The sequence below is a fragment of the Dromiciops gliroides genome, chromosome 6 (genome assembly GCF_019393635.1).
Source record: "Dromiciops gliroides isolate mDroGli1 chromosome 6, mDroGli1.pri, whole genome shotgun sequence".
NCBI classification, from domain to species: Eukaryota; Metazoa; Chordata; class Mammalia; order Microbiotheria; family Microbiotheriidae; genus Dromiciops; species Dromiciops gliroides.
In genome coordinates, this window is record NC_057866.1 from 210,966,457 (window position 1) to 210,990,922 (window position 24,466).

The following is a 24,466-nucleotide window of genomic DNA, read 5'->3' on the forward strand; positions in this document are numbered from 1 at the left end:
CAGTTTAATTTGACTATAAAATGAGAGAAGGAGAGTAAAATGTAATGAATTTAGAAAGTGTGGTCGGAAATAGGTTGTGAATGTGGTTTTTGGTTTGGGTTTTTTGTTTTTTTGCGGGGCAGTGAGGGTTCAGTGACTTGCCCAGGGTCACACAGCTGGTAAGTGTCAAGTGTCTGAGGCCGGATTTGAACTCAGGTCCTCCTCAATCCAGGGCCGGTGCTCTATCCACTGAACCACCTAGCTGCCCCCGTGAATGGTTTTTAAATGTCAAACAGATTAGTTTATATGTTAGTTTATTCTAGAGGCAATATTTATCTAGAGGATACCTATCCATTAGAGTTTAAATAAAGGCATGATGTGATCATTCCTGTGCATAATAAAAATCACTTTGGCACCTCTGCGGATGATGAATAGGAGAAGGGAGAGATTCAAGGCAGGGACTCTAATTAGGAGCCTTTTTCAATATTCTAGGTGAGATAATGAGGGCTGTATGAGTTAGAAGAGAATATTTGTGAGCAATGTTATGGAGATGGAAACAATATTTGGAAATTGATTTGGATATATGAGTAAAAGAGAAGAAGATCTTGAGTACATGTTTTCAAACCTGTAGGACTAGACTAATGGGAAGGTTCTTCTTTTTCCTTTAGTTTTCTTTGGTTTGTGTTTCTTTATTTCCCCCCATTTATATGTAAAAATAATTTTCACATTTATTTTATTAAAATTTTCAAGTTCCAAATTCTCTCCCTCCTTCCCTTCCCCCTTTAATTGAGAAAGCAAGTGATTTGATATAGTTTATACACGTGCAGTCATGGAAAACATATTTCCATGTTAGTCATGTTGTGAAAGAAAACAAAGGCAAAAAAGACACAAGAAAAATAAAGAAAGTAAAGAAAAAGTATGCTTCATTTGCATTCAGACTCTATCACTTCTTTCTTTGGAGATGTTTCCCATCACCAGTCGTCTTGACCTATGTCTTTCCATTGGACCCCAGATAACTCTGGAGGAGAGAGTGAGGCTGATGACTTTGCACAGCTCTGCCTCACTTAAATCCAATTCACTTGAAAGTCAAGACATCACCCTCTTCCAGGTGAAGGACAAACAACAATAAACTGTGGAGAGGAAATATACCTTCCCAGGTGTTGGAGACTTGGGACCAAGGGCAGATTGTCCCACCCATTTACAGCTGAAGGATAGAACAAGGGAGCAAATGAAAAATTACTCTTTTTTTTCAGGGCAATGAGGGTTAAGTGACTTGCCCAGGGTCACATAGCTAGTAAGTGTCAAGTGTCTGAGGCTAGATTTGAACTCAGGTCCTCCTTAATCCAGGGCCGGTGCTTTATCCACTGTCACCTAGCTGCCCCTGAGAAATTACTCTTTAAAAAAAACTTTAAATGACATAGGTCCTATTGTCCCTAAGAGAAACATACTAATCTTTCCCTTTGCTTACAGAATATTTTTCTAGAGTTTACTTAGTAAATATATAACAGTGTGTGTAAAATTTTTTCTGTTATAAAGCTGAACTGAATATTTTGGGGTTCTTGACTTTATGACTAACCCTTTTTTATACCCCCCATATATTCTCAGTTAATATTTTTCTTCCCTTTCTTTACAAATTGACTGTTGTTCCCATTAATTATTATTGTCTGCCTCTCTGAATCACCATAGTATGTTACATAATGAAAAATTCACATTGAGTTAGTCTGTGACTATAGCTCAGTTTTCTTGAGCTGATTTTTGTTTTATCCAGTAATATATGCCAAGGAGAGGAAGTGAGTTATCTCTGTCTACCCATTCCTATTCCTAGCCCTGCCCCACTGCAACAAAGCTGTGCCCTGCCCTGAACTCTGGGTTACTCAGAAGGATTGTTTTCTCCAAAGTGGGGAGAAAAGTGTGTCAAGAAGCCAAAGGGAGGGCTTTAAGCAGATAATTGGGAATTCTGGACTACTGTTGCTGAGATGGTGAGTTACTGAGATTCCACTCTCCTTCCCCCACAGATAAATCCAAGTGAAAAAGGAAAGTGTTGAGGTTTTCTTTTTCTTTTCCTTCTTTAAAAAAAAAAAAAAACCAACACTGTAGTTTCACTTTCAAGAGTTGAGCAAACAGATTAGTAATGGCTCCCAATCAAAGTCCTGGACCCTGAGCTTCTAAAAAATGAAGAAAGCTACTACAGACGGGCTGCAAAGGTTTCTTTTTTAATTCTGCAGGAAAGAGGCTATCGGGGAATAAAATAGTTTGTACTGGAATGTAGTGTTCACCAAATCCTTCTCTGATTCAATGACTACTGAAAGGAGAAATTTTTCAGGGGTGGTTCTTTGCATGTTTACTGAGGTAAATGATGATTATCAGAGGCTGAGGGAAAAAATATTAAAGTGAAACCAAAAGTGCTTTTAAAAATAAAAATAGGGATATTTACTTTCTTTTTTAAAAAATCACTTTCGCTGACAAAAAAAAAAATAGAAAACTGATACCATGGAAATCAATGTACTCCTTCAAGCTCAAAGGCAGAAATTGGGTTGAATCTAAGGGATAGAGGGCAGGAAGGTGAAAAATAGGGTTAGCAGAGAGGAGGCAGGTGCAGAAGTGGCATCTATTCCTCCTTCATTTTATGCCTTTTTATGAAGGCCCTGGAAAAGGGGGAAGAGCTTAACAAGTGATTTGTGAGTATTCATTTGAGAAACCTGCCCATTCCTCCTTATAGCCTGATGAAAAAGCAACAGCATCATATAAGCATAGACTTAGAGATAGAAGGGACCGTCAAAGCCAAATAACCCGCTCCTTCTCATTGTAAAGGTGAGGAAACTGAGGCTGAGGAAGGTTGTGTAATGCCCAAAGTTATGCAAGTTACAGTAATCATAGATACAGTTTAAATCCAGTGCCATCCAGCACCAGAAAGTCTATTCTTCCAACTGTATCGAGAACTATAGATAAATGAAGAGATGAGAAAACTGCCCTGGAAAACCATTAGCTCAGGGAAAATTCAGCCAGTGAGTATAGTTAGGACCATTTGGTAAGGCTAATTATTGAGGGAAATCACTTGCAGTGTACATCTGAGCTAGAGTGACCTCAGAGGTAAGAAGATTTGGGTTCGAATCCTTTTGTGACCATACTGTCTGTATGACTCGTGACATGTCACTTAACCTCTCAATGTCCCAGGCAACTAAGACCATAAATTACAGATAATGATGTACACTAAGGACTGCGGTGTAAAACTCAAATGCTGAGGTCCATTTCCTGTGCATTGTTTACTTCTAGGTAGATTGTCTTGGATAAACTTAATTAAGAAGCTTGCTTAAGGGGTGCTGAATGTTCCTCTTGCTCTCCCACCCAAAACATCACTATAGACCTGCCAGGGAAAATGCTCAAAAATGACATGCAAAAATTTCACCTGGGAGACGTGAGACATTTCCTCAGAAATGCCTATTTGCATCCTTTGTAACACAGCCATCTTTTCCAAAGTTTCAGCTTAGAAATTTGGCACATAGTACTGCAGTAGGTGCTTAATAAATGCTTGCCCCTCCCTCTTCCCTTATATAGCTTTATTTCGTAGTATTCCCCTTGACACCATCTCTACTCCAGCCACAAGACTACTCACCCTTCTCTGTTCTCATCCTTCACTCTTCCATTTTTGTGCCTTTGCCTAAGTCCTTGCCTATGCCTTGAATGGGATCTCTCCAAAAACTCCCCTCTCCTCAAACTCTGATTAGTGATGCCCTTCAGTGTCTAGATCAGCTGCCAAGACCTCCAAGGCATTCTTCATCCACCTCACCCTCCCCATCTGGCAGGGGTCCCTCCTCTACTTTATACCTCTCAGATTGTTCTATTTGACTTTTCCTTTGCATTTCATAGTTTTCTGACTTGTTCTGGAGTCACCTGTAAAAGTCTCATCCCTTGCGGAGAGAGAATCTGTCATTTTTCATATCTGTATTTGCAGTGATTGGCACTGGACCTTTTACACCCTTATATATTTGAACTAGACCCCATTAGTGTAAGAACCTGTTGTCAAGGAGTCTCCATGTTCCAGTGATGATATGCATCTATTTTACAACTTACTCCCTTGGAGTAGCGGTTCCCAACATTTTTCAGTCCCCATAATTCTGAGCTTTTAATAAACTTTCCTATATCTCCTATTTAATATGAATAGAAATTCATTCTTTTGTTGTTATTGAGTTGTTTCAGTCATGTTCAACTCTTTGAGACCCCATTTGTGGTTTTCTTGACAAAGATATTGGAGTCTGCCATTTCCTTCGCCAATCCATTTTACAGATGAGGAAATTGAGGCAAACAGAATTGAATAACTTTTCCACAGTCACAAAGTTAGTAAATGTACCTAAGGTCAGATTTGAACTCAGGAAAATTAGTCTTCCTGACCCCAGGCCTGTTCCACCCAAATGCCCACTGAAAATAAATTCTAGAGTTGAAGAGTTGACTCTGTGTGTGTGTCTGTGTAGACATGGTAGGTATATATGTATATAACATATATATGTACAAAGGAGATAAGACAAAAGTGATTCATTTCATAAAGAAAAGCCTCATTCGATACATAACAACATTGTTTGCTATCATAAAGTTTTTCATTGTTTATCAGAGCTTAGTTAAAGATATGAATTAAACCCTTGATTTGGCTTCTTATTCACCAACAGTTTTCTTTTTGGCATGTTTCTTAAAATAGACACCATTACATATTACTTTCAGCCTCCAAATTATTTCTTGCTTTGGATTTGACTAAGAATAGGATTGATTATGAGTCCTGATTCATAGAGATAAGTTGTAAAAAGAATTAAAGCTTTGAGAGCACATTTAATAAGAATGGGGCATGTTTCTTCAATGGTATGCCAGACATACGGAACTTCACTGGTTGGAAATTATTTTGGAGTTTGGGGTTATTGTGGAAGTCAATAATGTCTCCCATTTCTTGGGTCACTGGCACTATTTTTTGTAGCTCAACATGAAAAGGGTTTCATATATAAACCTCATTCATTTGGTTTTGGTCAATAGGAGTTATTTCTGCATCAGTATCCTTCACATGTTTTTCAGGTACACTGTTACATTCTTTCCTTTCCTCACCATTCCCCTGCTTCCTCACTGTTCTTTCTCCAATCTACATATTTTTATTAGTAATATTGCTACATTTGGAATATTTCAATAGTATAATATAGTCATTTGTCAAACATTTTCCTTATCTTCTCGAAAAGCTCCTTATATTGCAGTTCATACCTGCACTTCAAGTTGGGAAGCCCTGTAACTGAGAGTCAACTGGGGATAATAAGAGGTTAAATGAGTTGTCTGGAGTCAGAGCCAATTTATATCAGAGTCTTTCTGATTCTAAGGCTAGATATAAATCAATTACAACTTTCCAGCTTTGTCCATGATACATGCTTAATAAATATTTGTTGAATTGAATTTGCATCCCTCAATTAAAACAGCAAATATGCTTACCATATTATTGATATCTATTCGATGATGATAATTAGAAAAATGAGATCAACAAGGATTTATAACTCAAGGTAATAAGTTTGGAATTTGAGGTTTCTTACTTTTAGTCTTAATGGGGTATCTAGGTACAGGGAGGCCAAGAGGTAGGGATGAGGAGAGAGAATACTTCATGCATGAGGTACAACCAGTGAAAATGTTCAGATTTGGGAGATTTGGGAAGAGTCAAATTAATAGAACTGTGCCTACCCTTTGATCCAGCAGTACCACTGCTAGGTTTATATCCCAAAGACATCCCCAAAAAGAGAAAATGACCTATTCATACAAAAACATTTATAGCAGCTCTTTTTGTGGTGGCTAAGAACTGGAAATCAAAGGAACGCCCATCAATTGGGAAATGGCTTAACAAACTGTAGTATATGATGGAATATTATTGTGCTCTAAGAAATGACAATCTGGATGATTTCAGAAAGTCTTGGAAAGAATTGTATGAACTAATGTATAGTGAAATGAGAAGAACCAAGAAAACATTGTGTACAGAGACAGAAATATTATTTGATGAAGAACTGTGAATGACAACTATTCTCAGCAATACGATGATCCAAGACAATCCCAAAGGACTAATGATGCAGCATACTATCCACCTCCAAAGAAAGAACTGATATTGATGGAACACAGACTAAAGCATGCTATTTTTCAGTTTCTTTCATGTTTTTTCCCTTATTCAAGTTTTCTTGTACAAAATGACTAATATGGTAATGTTTTTACATGATTGCACATGTATAACCCATATCTGATTGCTTACCACCTCAGGGAGAGGGGAGGGGAAGGAGGGATAAAATTAGGAACTCAAAACTATATGTTTATTATTTTTAAAAAGAGTCCAATTTTAGGGGGAAGGCTGTTAAAGTGGAGGGGCTATATATCAATTATGCCACACTGCTTCTTGAGATGATAAATTGGAACTGTGATTTCATTGATATAGGGTGAGAAACTTCCTTTATCAACACAAATTGATGCCTGCTGTGTAGCTTCCAAGCTTAGTGAGTCATCAGTGGGAATCTGAGATATTAATTGACTTATCTATGAACACACAGTCAATATTTGTCAGAGGTGAGATTTGAACACAGGTCTCTCCCAATTCTCTATCTGTTATGCAACTATTATGGAATAATCAAATAGGCAAGGTTATTTTGGTCATATACATAGCAATTAATTTGTGCAAATTATTTAGAAAATCATGTGTTACTAGTCATGTACATACTTGCTTTGGATTCTTTTGCAGAGTGGAATCATGGGAAGATTTTTGTCTTGTTGGAGCTACCTCTTTCTTGGAATATTGCCCCTTCAGATGGTGTGCACACAATCTGCAAAAACTTGTGTTGTCAGACATGAAGTGGCTGATTGCAGTCACCTGAAATTGACCGAAATTCCTTCTGATCTCCCAACCAACATCACAACCTTGAACCTCACCCACAATCAACTCAAAAGATTACCAGCTGCAAATCTTACAAGATACAACCAACTCATCATCTTGGATGCAGGGTTCAACAGCATCTCAAAGCTGGAGCCAGAATTGTGTCAAAATCTGCCTCTGTTGAAAGTTTTGAACCTTCAACACAATGAGCTGTCCCACCTTTCTGATGCCACATTTGCCTTCTGCATAAGCCTTACAGAACTTCACTTAAAGTTCAACTCATTTCAGAAAATTGGTAACAACCCTTTTAAAAATTTAAAGGTAATATAAAAGTATTTTTCCCCCAGAGGTAACATTAAAAGCAACAACAATAACACCTTAAGATGTGTAGTGTTGGGGGGGTTGCAACATGCATTATTATAAATTATTTCTTTTGATTCTCACAACAACCCCATGAGATAGATACTATCATTATTACTGTTTTATAGTTGAATCAACTGAGGCTGTGTATGAGAGAAATAAAATTATTTGCCCAGGGTCACACAGGCAGGATTCAAACCCAAGATCCAAAGAGGTAATATACATGCAAAACTTTGTTGATCTTAAAATCCTACATAAATGTTTGTTGTTCATCTGTTCAGTCGTGTCCAACTCTGTGCGATCCTGTGGACTTTTGTCTGTGGGATTTTCTAGGCAAAGATATTAAAGAGGTTTGTTATTTCTTTCTCCAGTGTGTCACCATTTTACAGGTGAGGAGACTCGGGGACAGTCGCAGCAGTTCCGGACTATTGACTTTCAAATAGGGGTAGTGAAGAAAATACAGATAAGGCAAAACAATCACCTCAAAATGTCCTTCAAAGTATTGTGCGCACACATATCCATATGTACACACACACATTGTGTATATATATGTATATATATATACACATATCACCGATGTTTTCTTCTCAATATAAATCAGTATTAGAATGAAATAATTGAATGAATGAATGAATGAAAGAATGACAAAAGTATTTATTAAGCACTTACTATATGCTTAGGCCTAGTGGATAGAGAGGGGCGGCTAGGTGGTACAATGGATAGAGCACCGACCCTGGAGTCAGGAGGACCTGAATTCTAATCTAGCCTCAGACACTTACTAGCTGTGTGACCCTGGGCAAGTCTTTTTACCCTGTTTGCCTCGGTTTCTTCATCTATAAAATGAGCTAGAGAAAGAAATGGCAAACCACTTCAGTATCTTTGCCAAGAAAATCCCAAAGGGGGTTACCAAGCATTTAACATGACAAAAACATGACTAAACATCAAAGTCATTTCTATTGATAAAAGATGTCTTTTGAACCATTTAATTGTGCCAAGAACTTTGATACTGAGGACTTTCTTTTCTGGGTCTGCAGTTCCTAAGGCTGCTGAGGAGGCACTTATCAGGAGCCCTCTCTCTCCGTAAAGGTTGTTCCCCTGGAGGTTGGCTGTTGAGAATGGGCTGGAAGCAGGTGGTTTGACACAGCTGGCATATACTGCCTCCTTATGCCTCCAGGGCATCTTGCTGCTTCTGTTAAGTTAGCTGGCCCATTCATAGGTGACAGCTTATCAGTCATGAATGCTGGCTGTAGTTGAAATGGTAGAATTGTTCGCCATAGGGGTTGCCCTCTTGGCCAATAGCTGTGGGGGTTAACATGGAAGCAAGTCTTGGTTGTTATTTATTGAATCTAAACTACTGCCCAATACACGTAATAGAGGTGATTTGTAAAAATAATTCTCCAAGACTGCAAGTTGCAGAGAAGGTATTGATCTGTATTGGTAGAAGTTTTATTACAAGGAGTTTCTAACAGCAACAAAATCACAAATTCGAAACAAAGGGAAAAAAAGATCTTATTAAAGAACAATCCTGGCTAACAGAGGAGCAAAGGTTGGGTGTCTTATAGCAGGTATTCATCCGGATGAGATATTAGGGGGCAGAATGGCTCTTCTCAAAGGTGAAGGGATTCTGGCTTCTCTATTGCTGCTCCTGTTGCTCTCCCATCAAGATCTAGACCCTTCCTCCATGCCTAGGAAGTCACATCACATTTCGCAAGAATTAATTTTCAGCGACCCATCCAGATTATAATTGCTCACATTTATGTAACCAGTTCCTAGTAGTTCACTCTAGAAGAACCACGCAGGCACCATTTCCCCCTCAAGATTCTTAGGCACTCTGAGAGCATGGGGTCATCTCTTCTCTAGTGTCCTTTTGAGTCCCCACCAGCTGGGCCTCCCCATTACTAAGTGCCATCAAGGATCACTCAGGGGGGCAGCTAGGTGGTACAGTGGATAAAGCACTGGCCCTGAATTCAGGAGGACCTGAGTTCAAATCCAGCCTCAGACACTTGACACTTACTAGCTGTGTGACCCTGGGCAAGTCACTTAATCCTTATTGCCCCACAAAAAAGGAAAAAGAAAAGAAAATGAAAAGGAGCACTCAGGTTTCACTTGCCCATTTAAATCTATTAGCTTTTCCAAAGCATTCTCTTGATCCAGTTCTTGCTTAACAATGGTCGCACCAAGTTCATATGTAGTAGGCCAGATAGGTTTTAGTTTCTGTAGGCCTGTATCCAGAAGGTCACTTCCAAAAGTCCTTGTTTCCTTTGACATCAGTGTCAGGCTATCTGAAAAATCCTTACTCTGGGTTTTGGACTCAAGACTTTCATTCCTATCAAAGAGTCTCCTGTAAACCCTGCAATTAGCCAGAACCAACTACAGAATGTCTACACTTGTTCCACAGTTTCTCCAACTTGCTTCCCTTACAGAGAATCATGACTCTCTTAGAACTAAGGGAGATGCCATCCCAGCTGTTCTGAGCAATTTCCAAAAACCTATTACATTCACATTCACATAGTCCTTTTTTCCCCTTATGTTTTACAAAGCATTTTCCCCACAACAAACCTATGAGATGGAGAATGAAGTATTATGATCTCCCACTCCATAGATTAGGAAACTGAGATTTGGGGCAATTAAATATTTTGCCCAAAGTCCTAGGATTAGGATACAAATCCAGGTATCCTAACTTTAAGAGCAATGCTCTTTCAACTGTGGTGTTATATGGTTTTCAATTGCTTTTTGTTCATGTTTGGATTTAATAATTCCTCAAATATTGGTCAGCTTTATCAATATGTCATTTTAAGTGTTCCACACTCCAAGTGGGTAACTCATACATGATGAAAGGTTTTGCAAATGCTTACTGAGTTTATTTTTTTTCCTCCTGGGTAAAGAAACAAAATGAATTCTAATATTATGAACCTTATCCTTAAAAATGATACCTTTAACAGGCCAAAGGACTGTATATTCTTGCAAGGCAAAAGTTCAATTCAACTTAGTCCAATTAAATATTTATTAAGTTACTTTTATGTGGCTTTTCTCCACAGATTGATAGAGTATTACACTAACATCCTTCTCAGTTTCTTATTGATAGCTTAGTATCAACCGTGGCTTCTTGGAGGTTATACAAGTAGAATGCAAATTCTAGAGCAAAGCTTCTTATATTGTGGGTTATGACCCTATATGGGATCATGAAACTGAATGCAGGGGTCACAAAAAATTGGCAGCAGTAAAAGGTTATGTATACTTACTTTATATACCTATATATCTGGGGTCATGTAAACATTTCTTGGGTGAAAAGCAGTCGTGAATGAAAAATGTTTAAGAAGTCCTGCTCTACCCAGTCCTATTCAACTGCATAGACATGGGGGACAATCTGTGTGCTTGTCAGCCAACGATAAACTTAGCTAAATATGGAAAAGCTTAAGACTCAATGGTTGGTAAAATGGTAATGACATTTCTAGTCATATCAACCTACAGAGAGGCAACATGGCGGAGTGTATAAAAAGCTGGAATTGGACTCAGAAAGAGGTGGGTTCAAATCCCATTTCATATACTTCTTTGCCATGTGAACCTGGACCAGTCATTTAACCTCTCTGTGCCTCAGTTTTCTTATCTGTAAAATGAAGGGGATAAAATGATCTTTTAAGGTTTCTTCCAGTTTCAAATGTATGATCCCATGAAGACCATCTATTATGTCACTGTAATGGTGGATATGGTAATAATTATCATGGAACCATGAAGTATTGAGGTAATGATGATGGCCCATGTTTTGACTTCAAGGATAATCATGAGGTGTACTTTAAGGTTGGTTTTTTTTTAATTTATTTTTATTTTTATTTTTTTTAGTGAGGCAATTGGGGTTAAGCGACTTGCCCAGGGTCACACAGCTAGTAAGTGTTAAGTGTCTGAGGTCGGATTTGAACTCAGGTCCTCCTGACTCCAGGGCCGGTGCTCTATCCACTGCGCCACCTAGCTGCCCCTTAAGGTTGTTTTTAACTGGAAGGCTAACATACCTGTTGTCGTGGTTTTTGTTTTTAATTTTCTCCCTTCAGGATTTACGTCTGTTAGACCTATCTCACAGTGGTTTATCATCTACAAAATTAGGAGCTCAGGTACAACTAGAAAATCTCCAGGAACTTCTGTTAACTAACAACAAAATCCATACGTTGAAAAAAGAGGACTTTGATTACCTTGGCAATTCTTCCTTGAGGAAACTCGATTTGTCTTCAAACCAACTGAAAGAGGTAAGAAGTGGCATCAACGACTTTAGGTTGAGCTCTGGGTAAAGGAGCCCAACTGATGAAAATCTAAAGATGCCTGAGAAAGGAGGTCATGGCCTCCATAGTGACTACCCAAAATGCCCTGTTTCTTGTTGTGTTTTGCTTGAGAGAGAGCTCACCACATTTGCATAAATGCTGCCTAGAAAGAGGCAGAAGACCGGGGTTCTTGTTTCCCCTGCTTACTAATCATGACCTTGGGCCAGAGATTTGACTCCGCTGGTCCCAAGCTGCCTCATCTATAAAGGGAGCTGGATGGCACCTTGTTCTGTCAGAAGCCACGGAGTTAGATTAAATGATCCTGAAGTCTCTCCCATATGTCACATCTATGACGCTATTACAAGATCATTGGCAACATTCTCTTCTGCCTTTTCTCCTCCAAGGTGTTCTGTTCCTTACTCTTTTTAGGGGAATATTTTCCCGCTGTATTTGTTATTTTGCCGGTATATTTGGAATTTCCAACTGAAATAGGATTTGGGGTTAGCAGAGGCTCTTAGAGAAAGATCTTGAGACCAGGATTTCTTAATCTTTTTGTGTGTCATGGACTCCTTTGGAAGTTTAGGGAAGACTAATAAATGCTTATTGACTGACTGACCAGGAATCCCTTCTCAGAATACTATTTTAAATGCACAAAATAAAATATATAAAATTACAAAGGAAGCCAATTATACTGAAATGCAGATAATAGATTAAAAACAACAACAACAACAACAAAAACAAGTTCAGGGACCCCAGGTTAAGAACGTCTGCTTGAGAAGAAGTCACCCATTTTGTAAATTAGGAAATAGGTGAGGGGAGGTCAAATGACTTGCCCAAGTTCACCCAGCAAGACAGTTTGTATCTCTAAATACATTGTTCTACTGAGAATATCACACTGCCTTTTAATTTATTTTTTTTTTACTAAGAAGGAGAGTTGGCTTTTGTTCCTGAACATTATGCCCTGAATTAGCCAGACTCAGTAATTGAGAGGTTTTGGATCTGATCTACTTCTTTCTAAGCTCATCTACTGAATTTATATCATGCTTCTCTCCCTCCTGGTAGCTGCTGGGGAAAAAAAGCAACCTGCTACCTGATGTCTGGGGGTGCAAATAGTACTAGTTGTGCTCCCCAGACCACCTACCCAGCTAGAAACTGGCTCCATCATTTATCCCCTCTTCCACTTGATTCTTTCCTCTCTGTTCTCTTTATTCCCAGTCCCTGCATTGAGGAAAGCCATAGCTATTCGAAGGCAAGGTAGGGAAGAGAGAGGGCATAAGGAACTGGTAAAAGGGAGATTGGCCTCACAGAAGGAAATTAGGAGACACTAAGAGGTGGAGGTGAGGAGGGAGGGAGGACCTATAGTCATGGGGTGATGCAGAAGCCACTAAAGGGTCTTGCCCCCCCCCTTTCATTTGCTGCCCTTCCTGTCTTTCACACTTTTTAAGATTAATCTTCCTGTCTGCTCACATTTGGCCCTGGCATTTCTGCTCAGAACTCCAGGCCCTCCACCGACACGGCCCCACTACCTTTCTATAGCCTCATCCCATCTACTCCTACTGACAGACAACTTAATCACACTGGACAGTGCACGGTCCCATGTGTATGTTTCCCCAGAAAATACTGCCTAAGCATTAGAATGGTCCACATTTATATTAGTTTTTTAAAAAAGAAGAGATATATTTTTAATGTGATAAAAAGCTTGACTTCTTTGAGAACCAAAGTGATACAAATCAAAACAACTTTGAGATGCCACTTTTATACTTTGTTGTTGTTGGGTTTTTTTCCCTGGATGCCAAAAGCATTCATTTATTTATTTTTTTCCAGTTACATGTAAAGGAAGTTTTCAACATTCATTTTCATAAGATTTCGAGTTCCAAATTTTTCTCCCTCCCTCCCTTTCCTCTCCCCTCCATAAGACAGCAACCAATCGGATATAGGTTATAGATACATAATCCACAAGTGCTCTTTTTTTTAGTCTGTGTTCAATCAATATCAGTTCTTTCTCTAGAGGTGGATAGTATGCTTCATCATTAGCCCTTTGGGATTGTCTTGGATCATTGTATTGCTGAGAGTAGTCAAGTTATTTATATTAGTCTTTATAGTTTATTATTAACTTTTCCTCATATCAATGCTGTGAGGGAAGTAGAGGTGTTTACTCCATTTTACAGATAAGGGAACTGGGGCCCAAAGATGTTATAAGTAGCCTTCTCAGAGTCACGTGTTTAGGAAAGAAGTTCCTCAGATACATGAACGATGCTGTATTTAGGTTAGTATAACAACCAACATCTTTTGTATGCTTCAAATTTTCAGTGAAATTGTTACCAGATTATTGCGGTTCTGATATTTCTTTTTACTCACATTTGTTTAGTACTTTAAGCTTTATAAACTGCTTTCCCTCAAAACTACCTTGTAAGATAGAGTGATTTTTTTTGAGGAGGTGGGAGGAGGGAAGTTATTAGTCCCAGAACTGTGATTTCATCAACGTAAAGAGCTTTTCTCTTCCAATTCAGATGATCACCTATTTTGTAATCCATAGGATCATGGATTTTAGAGCTCGCACGGACCTTAGAGACCATTAAATCATACACACCCATTTTATAGAGGAAGAGACTGAGGCCCAGAACAATTAAGCAGTGGCTTGCTCAGAGTAACACATTAAGAAAGTATGTGAGGAGTCAAAAGGTTAAGTGATTTGCTCAAATTCACACAGCCAGTATGTGCCAGGGGAGGACTTTACCCCAAGTACTTCCTGTCTCTGAAGCTGGTTCTCCATCCACTGTACCATGCTGCCTTCCAGTTACGAACAGAAATATTACTAAATAATAATACCTCAGTTTTACCCATTAAGAAAATTATATGTAGACACATTAAGGGATTGGCTTAAAATCACATAGCTAGGAGGTACCAGAGATGGAGTTGGAACCCAAGTCGGTACTGAGTCCAAGTATGGCGCTCTATCCACTATTCAGCTTCCTTTTTAGTTTCACACAGGGTAACTTCTTGGGGATTTAGGCAGATCAACTTTCCAGAACATCAAAATTATACCCAACCTGCTACTGATTAGCTAACATTTATAAAGCACCTACTATGTGCCAAGCACAGTATTAAGCGCTTTACAATTTTTATCTCATTTGATCTTCATAACAACCCTGGGAGGTGGGGGCTATTTTTATCTGCATTTTTATAGTTGAGGAAACTGAGGCAAAAAAAGATCATGTGATTTACCCAGGGTCACACAACTAGTAGATGTCTGACAGAAGATTTGAACTCAGGTCTTCCTGACTCCAGGCTCAGAGTTCCATCCATTCTACCACCTAGTTTCCTACCTCTTCAAAAGGCTATTTAAGTGTGTTATGATATAAAATAACCACTATCTTTAAAAAAAATTGTTATTTTTTATTTTTCCAGTTTTCTCCAGGATGCTTTCAGTCAATCGGAAAATTATGTGGCCTTTCACTGAACAACATTCAGCTCGGGCCTGAACTCACAGAGAAGCTCTGTGTAGAATTATCAGGTACAAGTGTCCAAAGCCTCTCCCTGAGCAACGTGCAACTTAGCAAACTTTCCAACATGACCTTCAGAGGCCTGAACCAGACAAACCTCACCATGCTTGACCTTTCCCATAATTCTTTGTCAGTGATCGCTAATGACTCTTTGGCCTGGCTTCCCCACGTGGAATGGCTCAGGCTGGAGTATAACAGCATCACTCATCTATTTTCCCGCTCCTTTTATGGACTCTCCAAGGTAAAATACCTGAAGTTGAAAAGAACCTTCTATAAACCAAGAAATGCCATGTTTTCCTTTTCTAAGATAGATGATTTTTCCTTTCAGTGGTTAAAATGCTTGGAATATCTTAGCCTAGAGGATAACTCCCTTTCGGGCATTACCATCAATATGTTTACGGGACTGACAAGTCTGAAATCTCTAAGTTTGTCTAGCTCCTTTGTGAATTTGCAAACTCTAACTAACATCACCTTCTCATCCCTTGCTCATTCTCCCTTACTTACTCTTAACCTGACTAGGAACAAAATCTCTCAAATAGAGAGTGGAGCGTTCTCTTGGTTGGACCATCTGGAGGTGCTTGACCTGGGCCTGAATGAAATTAATCAGGAACTTACAGGCCAAGAATGGAAAGGTCTGGAAAACATCGTGGAGATTTACCTTTCCTACAACAAATACCTGAGACTGACCAGTGACTCATTCGCTTCAGTCCCAAGCCTCAAAAGACTGATGCTCCGCAGAGTGGCTTGCAAACAGCTGGATGTCTCTCCATCCCCTTTCCATCCTCTTCGGAATCTGACCATTCTCGACCTCAGCAACAATAACATTGCAAACATAAATGATGACATGTTAAAAGGACTCGATCAGCTAGAAATTCTGGATCTGCAGCACAATAACTTGGCTCGGCTTTGGAAACATGCTAATCCTGGTGGACCTGTTCTTTTCCTAAAAGGCCTTTCTCACCTTCACATACTTAATTTAGAGTCTAATGGCTTTGATGAAATTCCAGCAGATGTCTTTAAGGGTTTGTCTCAGCTAAGGACGATCGATTTAGGATTAAACAATCTGAATTTACTTCCAGACTCTCTGTTTGATGATCAGACATTCCTGAAGTCTTTGAGCCTGCAGAAGAATCTTATAACATCTGTTGAGAAGAGCGTTTTTGGACAGGCTTTCCAGAATTTGAATGCTTTAGATATGAGTTTCAATCCATTTGACTGCACCTGTGAAAGCATAGCCTGGTTTGCTAACTGGCTTAACGGGACCCACACAAATATCGAGGAGCTGCCCAGTCACTACCTCTGCAACACCCCACCACAGTATCACGGGACCTCAGTGATGCTCTTCGATATTTCTCCCTGCAAGGACAGTGCCCCCTTTAAGATACTCTTCATTATAAATACCAGTTTTCTATTCACTCTGATTTTTGTTGTCATGCTTGTCCATTTTCAAGGATGGAGAATTGCCTTTTACTGGAATGTGACTATACATCGAGTGCTTGGATTTAAAGAAATCGATCGCCAGGAAGAGAGGCTCGAGTATGCGGCCTATGTGGTCCATGCCCGAGAAGATGCGCGATGGATCTGGGAGCATTTCTCCCCTATGGAAAAAAAAGACCATTCTCTCAGATTCTGCCTGGAAGAAAGGGATTTCGAAGCTGGTATGCCTGAACTTGAAGCCATAGTCCACAGCATAAAAAGGAGCAGGAAGATTATTTTTGTTATAACACGAAATCTCTTGAAAGATCCCTTGTGCAAAAGGTAGGTTAATATGTATGGTATGTGCATGAATTTTTATGGATCTGTCTTCATGTCTGACTCTCCATGGCCTCATTTGGGGTTTTCTTGACAAAGATGCTGGAGCGGTTTGCTACTTCCTTCTCCAGCTCATTTTACAGATGAGGAATGGAGGCAAACAGGGGTAAGTGACTTGCCCAGGGTCACACCGCTATTAAGTGTCTGAGGATGGATTTGAACTCAGGAAGATGAGCCTTTCTGACTTCAGGCCCGCACTCTATGCACTATGCAATAAATAAAACCTATGCATTGTGCAAAGAGCTCTAGGCCTGCACTCAGGAAGAACTGTTTGAATTTGGCCTCAAGACACTTATTAACTGTTGGACTGTGGGCAAGTCATTGAATCTCTCTCTGCCTCAGTTTCCTCAACTGTAAAGTGGAGATGATAATAGCACCTACCTCCCAGGATTGTTGTGAGGATCAAATGACTTACTATTTTTAAAGCACTTAGCACAATAGGTACTTAATAAAAAAAAAAATTACCCTCTCCCCTCTTCACTCTCTCCTATATGTATATGTAGATATACATGATATATTTATTATATGTAAGGTATTATTAGGTATATATGTATGTCTATACATAACATATACATATGTATATTTCTACACAATATATAACAATAATAGCCAACAACTAACATTTACTCTGTGCCAGATACTGGTTTGAGTGCTTTACAATTAGTCTGCCATTTGATCCCCACAGTAACCCTGTGAGGGAGGTACTTTATTAGCCTCATTTTACAGACGAGGAAGCTGACACAGACAATATTTAAGTGACTTGCCCAAAGTCACACAGCTAGCAAGTATCTGAGGCTTGGATTTGAACCTAGGTCTTCCTGATGCCAGGCCCAGATCTTTATTCACTACACTAACTAGATCATACATACATACATACATACATACATACATACATATTACATATTTAGGATTTCTTACAATTCAGAACTCTTTTTTAAAAAACAAAAAGAAGAAACTGAAAGGAAAATGGTTTGGCATATTTTGAGTTTGAGATTCCAGGGAGACTTTGAGGCAAAGATGGTCAGAAACAAAGATGTTGGTGAAGCTACTGGAGTGGTTTGCTATTTCCTCCTCCAACTCATTTTTCATCTGAGAAAACTGAGGCAAAGTGACTTGCCCAAGGTCATACAAGCTAGTAAGTGTTGAAGTCCAGATTTGAGCTCAGATCTTCCTGAGTCCAGGGCCAGTGCTCTATCCACTTCATAACCTAGCTGCCCTCATCTCTTTTTTTTTTTTAATTTTTTTTGCAGGGCAATGGGGGTTAAGTGACTTGCCAAGGGTCACACAGCTATTAAGTGTCAAGTGTCTGAGGTCGGATTTGAACTCAGGTACTCCTGAATCCAGGGCCGGTGCTTCATCCACTGTGCCACCTAGCTGCCCCTGCCCTCATCTCTTAATCCTTAAAGTTTAATGATTTTCTCTTAGACCTCACTTTGCTTGAGATTTTTGCATATTTTCACACTGTTTATCATCCTCTAACCTTGGGTACTCTTTTCTCCCTTGGCTTCTTATTCTCTTCACTCCCCATATACCTATCTTACCAGTCCTCAGTTTATTTTGCTGTGTCATCTTCCATCTCCTGGCCCTGGACTAAGGATGATGTGAGCTCAAATCTGGACTTCAACACTTACTAGCTTGTATGACCTTGGGCAAGTCACTTAATCCTATTTGCCTCAGTTTTCTCAGATGAAAAATGAGCTGGAGAAGGAAATAGCAAACCACACCAGCAGCTTTGCCAAGAAAACCTCAAATAGGGCCTTGAAGAGATGGATACAACTGAAATGACTGAACAATAACAACTACTAAATTTTAATATAGTCCCTTAATTATTTCCTAAAGTATAATACGGAGATGATAGTAACACCTACCTCAATGGTTCTACAAAATGAGGGAGTCATCAAGTCTGATGGTCTCCAAGGTCCCTTCCACCTCTACATCTGTGGTCCTATGAGACCCTGGGAGATGAAGCAACTTGTCCAAGGTCCCCCAGGTAGCATCAGACATGGTATTTGGACCTATCTGTAGTGGCAGTGCTCTTTCCATGGTATCAAGCAGCTTCTAGCATACGTTCATTCTGAAATAATTCCATAATAATTGTGTATTCTCTATGCATTGTAGAGTTGATCAAAACTAAATGCGCCTCCATGAAAGTCCTACTCCAATGTCCCATTGTGGCACAAGTTCTCAAATCTGGATTCCCCAAAATACTTTTCTAAATAGAACCTAAGCTCTGGCATGCCCACCAACAGACTAGGTGCCTCTGGTGCAACCGATCTGCATTCACTTGGGTATATCACCAGAGGGCTGTTAATCAGGGTATTTATTTTCTCAAAGCAATTCATTAGAATATTCCTATTTCATAAGATAAGCAAGTAGGTAGCAGGGTTGACAGAAAACCTGGAAGACCTGAGTTCAAATCTGGCCTCAGACATGTATCAGCTGTGTGACCCTGGGCAAGTCACTTAACCCTGTTTGCCTCAGTTTTCCCACCTGTAAAAAGAGCTGGAGAAGGAAATGGAAAACTACTCCAATATCTTTGCCAAGAAAACCCTAAATGAGGTCACGAAGAGGTGGACATAACTGAAATGACACAACAACCACAATAAAAGTATATGAAGATAACACAAATAAAGCACTTTGCAAATGGTAAAGAGCTATATAAATGCTAGTAGTAGTAGCTGTAGCAGAAGTAGTGGTAGTAGTAGTAGTAGCAGCAGCAGCAACAGTAGTGTAGTGGTGGCAATGGTGGTAGTAGTAATGATCACTGTGGCTATAATGCAGTAGGAGGAGGAGGAGGAGTCATAGGAGTTGTAGTAGTAGTAGTAGTAACAGCTTATGATCTGTGTTAATAGAGGAAGAGCCCACATTAATTAAGTAATGAATCTTCTGAAGCATTCTTTTTTAAATTCCAGGTTCAAGGTGCACCATGCAGTCCAGCAAGCAATTGAACAAAATCTGGATTCCATTATTATGATTTTTTTTGAAGACATTCCAGATTATAAACTGAATCACGCCCTTTGTTTAAGAAGAGGAATGTTTAAGTCTCGCTGCATTTTGCATTGGCCAGCTCAGAAAGAACGTGTCCATGCATTTTACCAGAAATTACAAGTAGCACTTGGAATGAGAAATAAAGCACACTGAATTTCTTTGTCTTAAAGATGATATACTTATGTTAGGATGTTTCCCATCATCATACATTCCAGAATAAATTGGAGTTGTATTGTAAGTCAGAGGTGGCACTCTCTTCCACAATTTATATATGTTTTTGTTGCTCTTAAATGATACTCTCATTTAAAAAAAATAAATGTTATATTAATGCTTTTTAAAAATACATAGTCATTTTCCATTGAACTCCTTTCCCTTATAAAAAAGAAGTATAATTAATCAAAATCAAAGGAGATATTGGTCATGTTCCAAAGTATTTAAGTTGGGTGAGGCTAAAGATAGAACTCTGGGTCTGGAGTTAGTAACACTCAAGGTCAAATCCAACCTTAGAACCTTACTAGCCTTCCACCTAGTCTTTTTTAGAGCCTGAGCAATTCAGTTAACCTCTGTCTATCTCAGTTTCTTCATCTGTATAATAGGGTCAATAATGGCACCATCCTCCACAGACTGATGTGAGGATCAAATGAAACTTCTCCCCCTCCTTTAGCCATAAATTCTGGCTATGAGTTACTCCATGAATTTATTTGAAACTGAAGCAAAATTATAATATGTCTATTATTATACTGGCTTATTTATTTCATAGCCATCCATCATCATAAATAGACTCAGACAAAATTGGAAACTCAACTTCTAATCGCTGAATTCTAATAGGTATTGATTTATAATAACAAAATTTTGACTTCCAGTGTATAAAAAATTCATAATTTTGGGAAGAGAGGAGTGGGAGAAGAAAAAAAGAGGCTTCTACTAATGCTACTTTGGTCTTACACTTTTATATTTAATTTACATTGATATATAATAGCCTGAGACATAACTAGCATAGGGTGATTCTAACTTTGTCCTGGGACATCTAAATTTGAATGTTGTAAGGAGTTAACATATGTACTTTATGGCAACTTAGAAGCAACTGATCTTAGTATCTAGTTTGTTTCTGTCTTTGGTTTTGATTATACCTTCCAATAATAGAAAATAGAACTTTAAAACAAATTATCCTGGATAAGTTGTGCTATTAATAAGGTTCCAGGACCATTGGACAACCGAAGTAGTTTTTTTTTTTTAATTTACTGGATACTTTTAAAAAGAAATGCCAAACTATCGAAGTTTGGGGGTTGATTTTTAAAAATTGTTTTCTTTGCTTTTAAATATGAAAGTTTGCATTACTGATTACTTCTGGTAGTTGTCATTTTTTTGTGTGTATGATTGTTCCCTTTACCAATGCAGGTCCTGACTTCCTGGTAACTTGGTAGAGATCCTTTTATTGTTGTCCCTCAGAAAGTCAGCCTGTTAATGAGCCTTTCCAAGGTTAGTGAGGCTTGTCTTTGAACAATAGACTGGAATGCAAAAAAAGCTTACAAAGACTTGTCATGTCATCTGATTTTCTTCCAAAGTTGTAGTTATAGCCATTTGAAAAATACTTAGCTAAGCATTTTGTTGATAATTACTGTATTTTAAAATGAAATGAAAAAAAAAGAACAATAAAAGAAGGGGGTTAACAATGTCAATGGAACATTGAAAGGAAAAGTAATCAAGGTAGGCTTGCCGTTCTTGACTTGAGAACAAATTATAAATTATATAAAAATATCGTCCACAGTATCTGGTTCTAGACAGTGGAATGGAAAGAAGATTGGATCTGGCCGTAGAGGAACTGTATCACAATTCTGGCTTGTAACTTAACCTCTCTTGGCCTTAATCTTTTTATCTACAATGAGGATTTAAAATTTGATGATATCAAAAAAAGAGGTGCTCCCCAGTTTTACCATCTATGCTCTTCAGAACAAAAAAAAATAGAAGAAAAATCAAAGGAATAAAGATAATATAAATAGGAGAAAATATGGAGACTATTAATGTTGGGAGGCACTTTGGAAAGGCAGGCATGCTACTATATTGTCAGCAGAATGGTGGATTGGTATAATCATTTTGAAAATTAATTTAAAATTATGCTATGAAAGTGAAGAAAATGTCCTTACTCTTTTGCCTGGACAAGTAAGTAGCCCAGGCTACCCATGTTATCACAGGAAAACACTTGGCAATGGTCTGTCAGCCCCAAAGGGAAGCTGGCCCAGCCTGGGCTGGCAGCCGGCCATAATTCCTAGTGTACTAATTTTCTTCTTATCATAATAATAACTAGTCTTTATATAGTGTTTTAAGGTTTGCAAAGTACTTTGCAAGCATCTTATTTCATCCTCACAACAACCCTGGGAGGTAGGTGTTATTATCTGTACCACTGTATGGATGAGAAAACTGAGGCAGAGAGAGGTTAACTCACTCACCTTGGGTTACACAGCTAGTAAGTGTGAGGCTGGATTTGAATTCAGGTCTTTCTTGAATTTAGGTCCAGTAATCTAACCACTGAACCACCTTGTTTGTTTTTACTTGACTATACCGTGTAATTGTACAAGCTCCTGGTTGAAGATTTCCCTAAGAAGTACCAAGTTAGAATAGAATAAATCTTGCACATAGAATGACATTACAAAGCTCATATTGGTCAGAATTATGCCTAACTTACACAAATACAGCTCCTGAAACTAGTTATGAGATCCACACAGGAAGCAACATGCCAAACGTGAAGACACTAAAAAAAATAATAATTGCTCCCCAGAGACAAAGACCCAGTCCTCTTGAGTGCAATACAAAGGGAGAACAAAAAAAAATGGTTTGCAAAATTTATGTTTAATTTCCATAGGTAAATTGACCACTATCATTCTCCTCAGGTACCAATTTGTTCTTTTTTAAAAATAATTTTAAAAATTCCCTACAACATAAACAAAATGTAATCAAAACCACTGAATTTAAAACAATTTGTATTTTCAAATTTTATTTCATAGATATAGTTCAGGATATATTCTGGGTAGAAGTAATGTCTCCATGGCAAGGAAAAGAGAATTCCTTAACCTTTATTCCATCACAATTGTTGTGAGATAAGAGATTTTGTCTTTCAAAATTATTCATTTTTATAACATTGATGTTAAAGTATAAATTGTTCTTCTCATTCCGTTCACTTGACTCTGCATCAGTTCATACAAGTTTCTCCATGTCTCTTTGAAATTATCTACTTCCTCACTTTTCATAGCACAAAACATCCCATTGCACTCATATACCACAATTTTTTGAACCTTTCCCCAAATAATGGGGAAAAACCTGAATAAAATTAAATTTAAATATGTTTGCTTTTTGGACAGTGTTAATTTATCTTAAGAAATAGTTTACCAGTAAGTTTTACTCATAAAAAGCACATAGCTTGAAGAATATTTGACCTGTTACTGAAGAGGGAACCAAGTAATACAGTTTTATTTGCAGGTGAACTGGGATTTGCAATTTCCAAATATGCCACAATTGCATCATCCTTATTGCAGAGCTCTCATCTCATGTTTCTGATTTCCTTTTCTCTCCAAATGACAAAATCTCTCCCTGAAAGGAATGAAATGTAAAGCTAAGAATCTGTAGGGCCATGATTGTACAATGTTATGTGATCTTCTCTCACATAAGGAGCTTGTACGATGTTTTGTGATCTTCTCCCACATAAGGAGCAATGCTATCTTTTGAAGCCAGTCCTTAAATATGAAGGACAGCAGAGTAGGCACTCCTCTATGTGGGTTGAGAAAATTCTTCCCTACAGCACTGGAACCACAGGTTTGGTCCAAGTGGTTCCCCTGAAAAAGTATGAAGATGTATGTGTGTATGTGCATATATCAATATATATGGAGGGGCAGCTAGGTGGCACAGTAGATAAAGCATCGGCTCTGGATTCACAAGGACCTGAGTTCAAATCCTGCCTGAGACACTTGACACTTACTAGCTGTGTGACCCTGGGCAAGTCACTTAACCCTCATTGTCCCGCAAAAAAAAAAAAAGTGTATGTATATATATATGTGTGTGTGTATATACATATATGTGTATGTATATGGAGTATATAAACTGTGTGAAGGTATAATTATTTATTTTATATATATATATATATATATATATATATATATATATATATATAGGTCTTTCTCCATATATATATATATATATATGCACATATGATTATAGTATATGTTAGTATGGTTAGAGGTCAAGAATTAGGATATTGCAAGACTGATGGGGAGAACGAAACACTGTTTTTCACATGGGAAAGTTACCTCCTTCTCTCTTACTCTGGCAGATGCCTGGACATGGTAACTAGACTTTTTGAGCTAGAAAGCGCCTTGAAAGCCATTTAGACCTACCTATACCTGATCTGCACCTGGGTGGTCCAGTGGATAAAGCGCCAGGCCTGGAGTCAAGAAGACCTGAATTCAAATTCAACCTTAGACATCTATTAGTTCTGTGACCCTGGGCAACTCATTTAGCCCTGTTTGCCTCAGTTTCCTCATCTGTAAAATGAGCTGGAGCAGGAGATGGCAAACCACTCCAGTAATGCTGCCAAGAAACCCCAATTGGGATCTCGAAGAGTTGAACTCGACAGAACCACAAGAAGTACCCGATCCTCTCTAAAATACTTAACAATTTGTTGCCTGGATCAGAGATTTCAGACACACCTACAATGT

At 38.5% G+C, this 24,466-nt stretch overlaps 1 protein-coding gene across 1 annotated transcript; it reads left to right on the top strand.

Annotated features, from left to right (window-relative positions):
• Positions 1-1,864: 1,864 nt before the first annotated feature.
• TLR3 (toll like receptor 3) lies at positions 1,865-20,119 on the top strand. The gene is made up of 5 exons (XM_043971320.1): positions 1,865-1,958; positions 6,716-7,168; positions 11,254-11,445; positions 14,866-16,718; positions 19,685-20,119. Exons 1-5 carry the CDS (start codon positions 1,956-1,958, stop codon positions 19,911-19,913), a joined length of 2,730 nt encoding a protein of 909 aa, XP_043827255.1. The 5' UTR covers positions 1,865-1,955; the 3' UTR covers positions 19,914-20,119.
• The last annotated feature ends 4,347 nt before the right edge of the window (positions 20,120-24,466 follow it).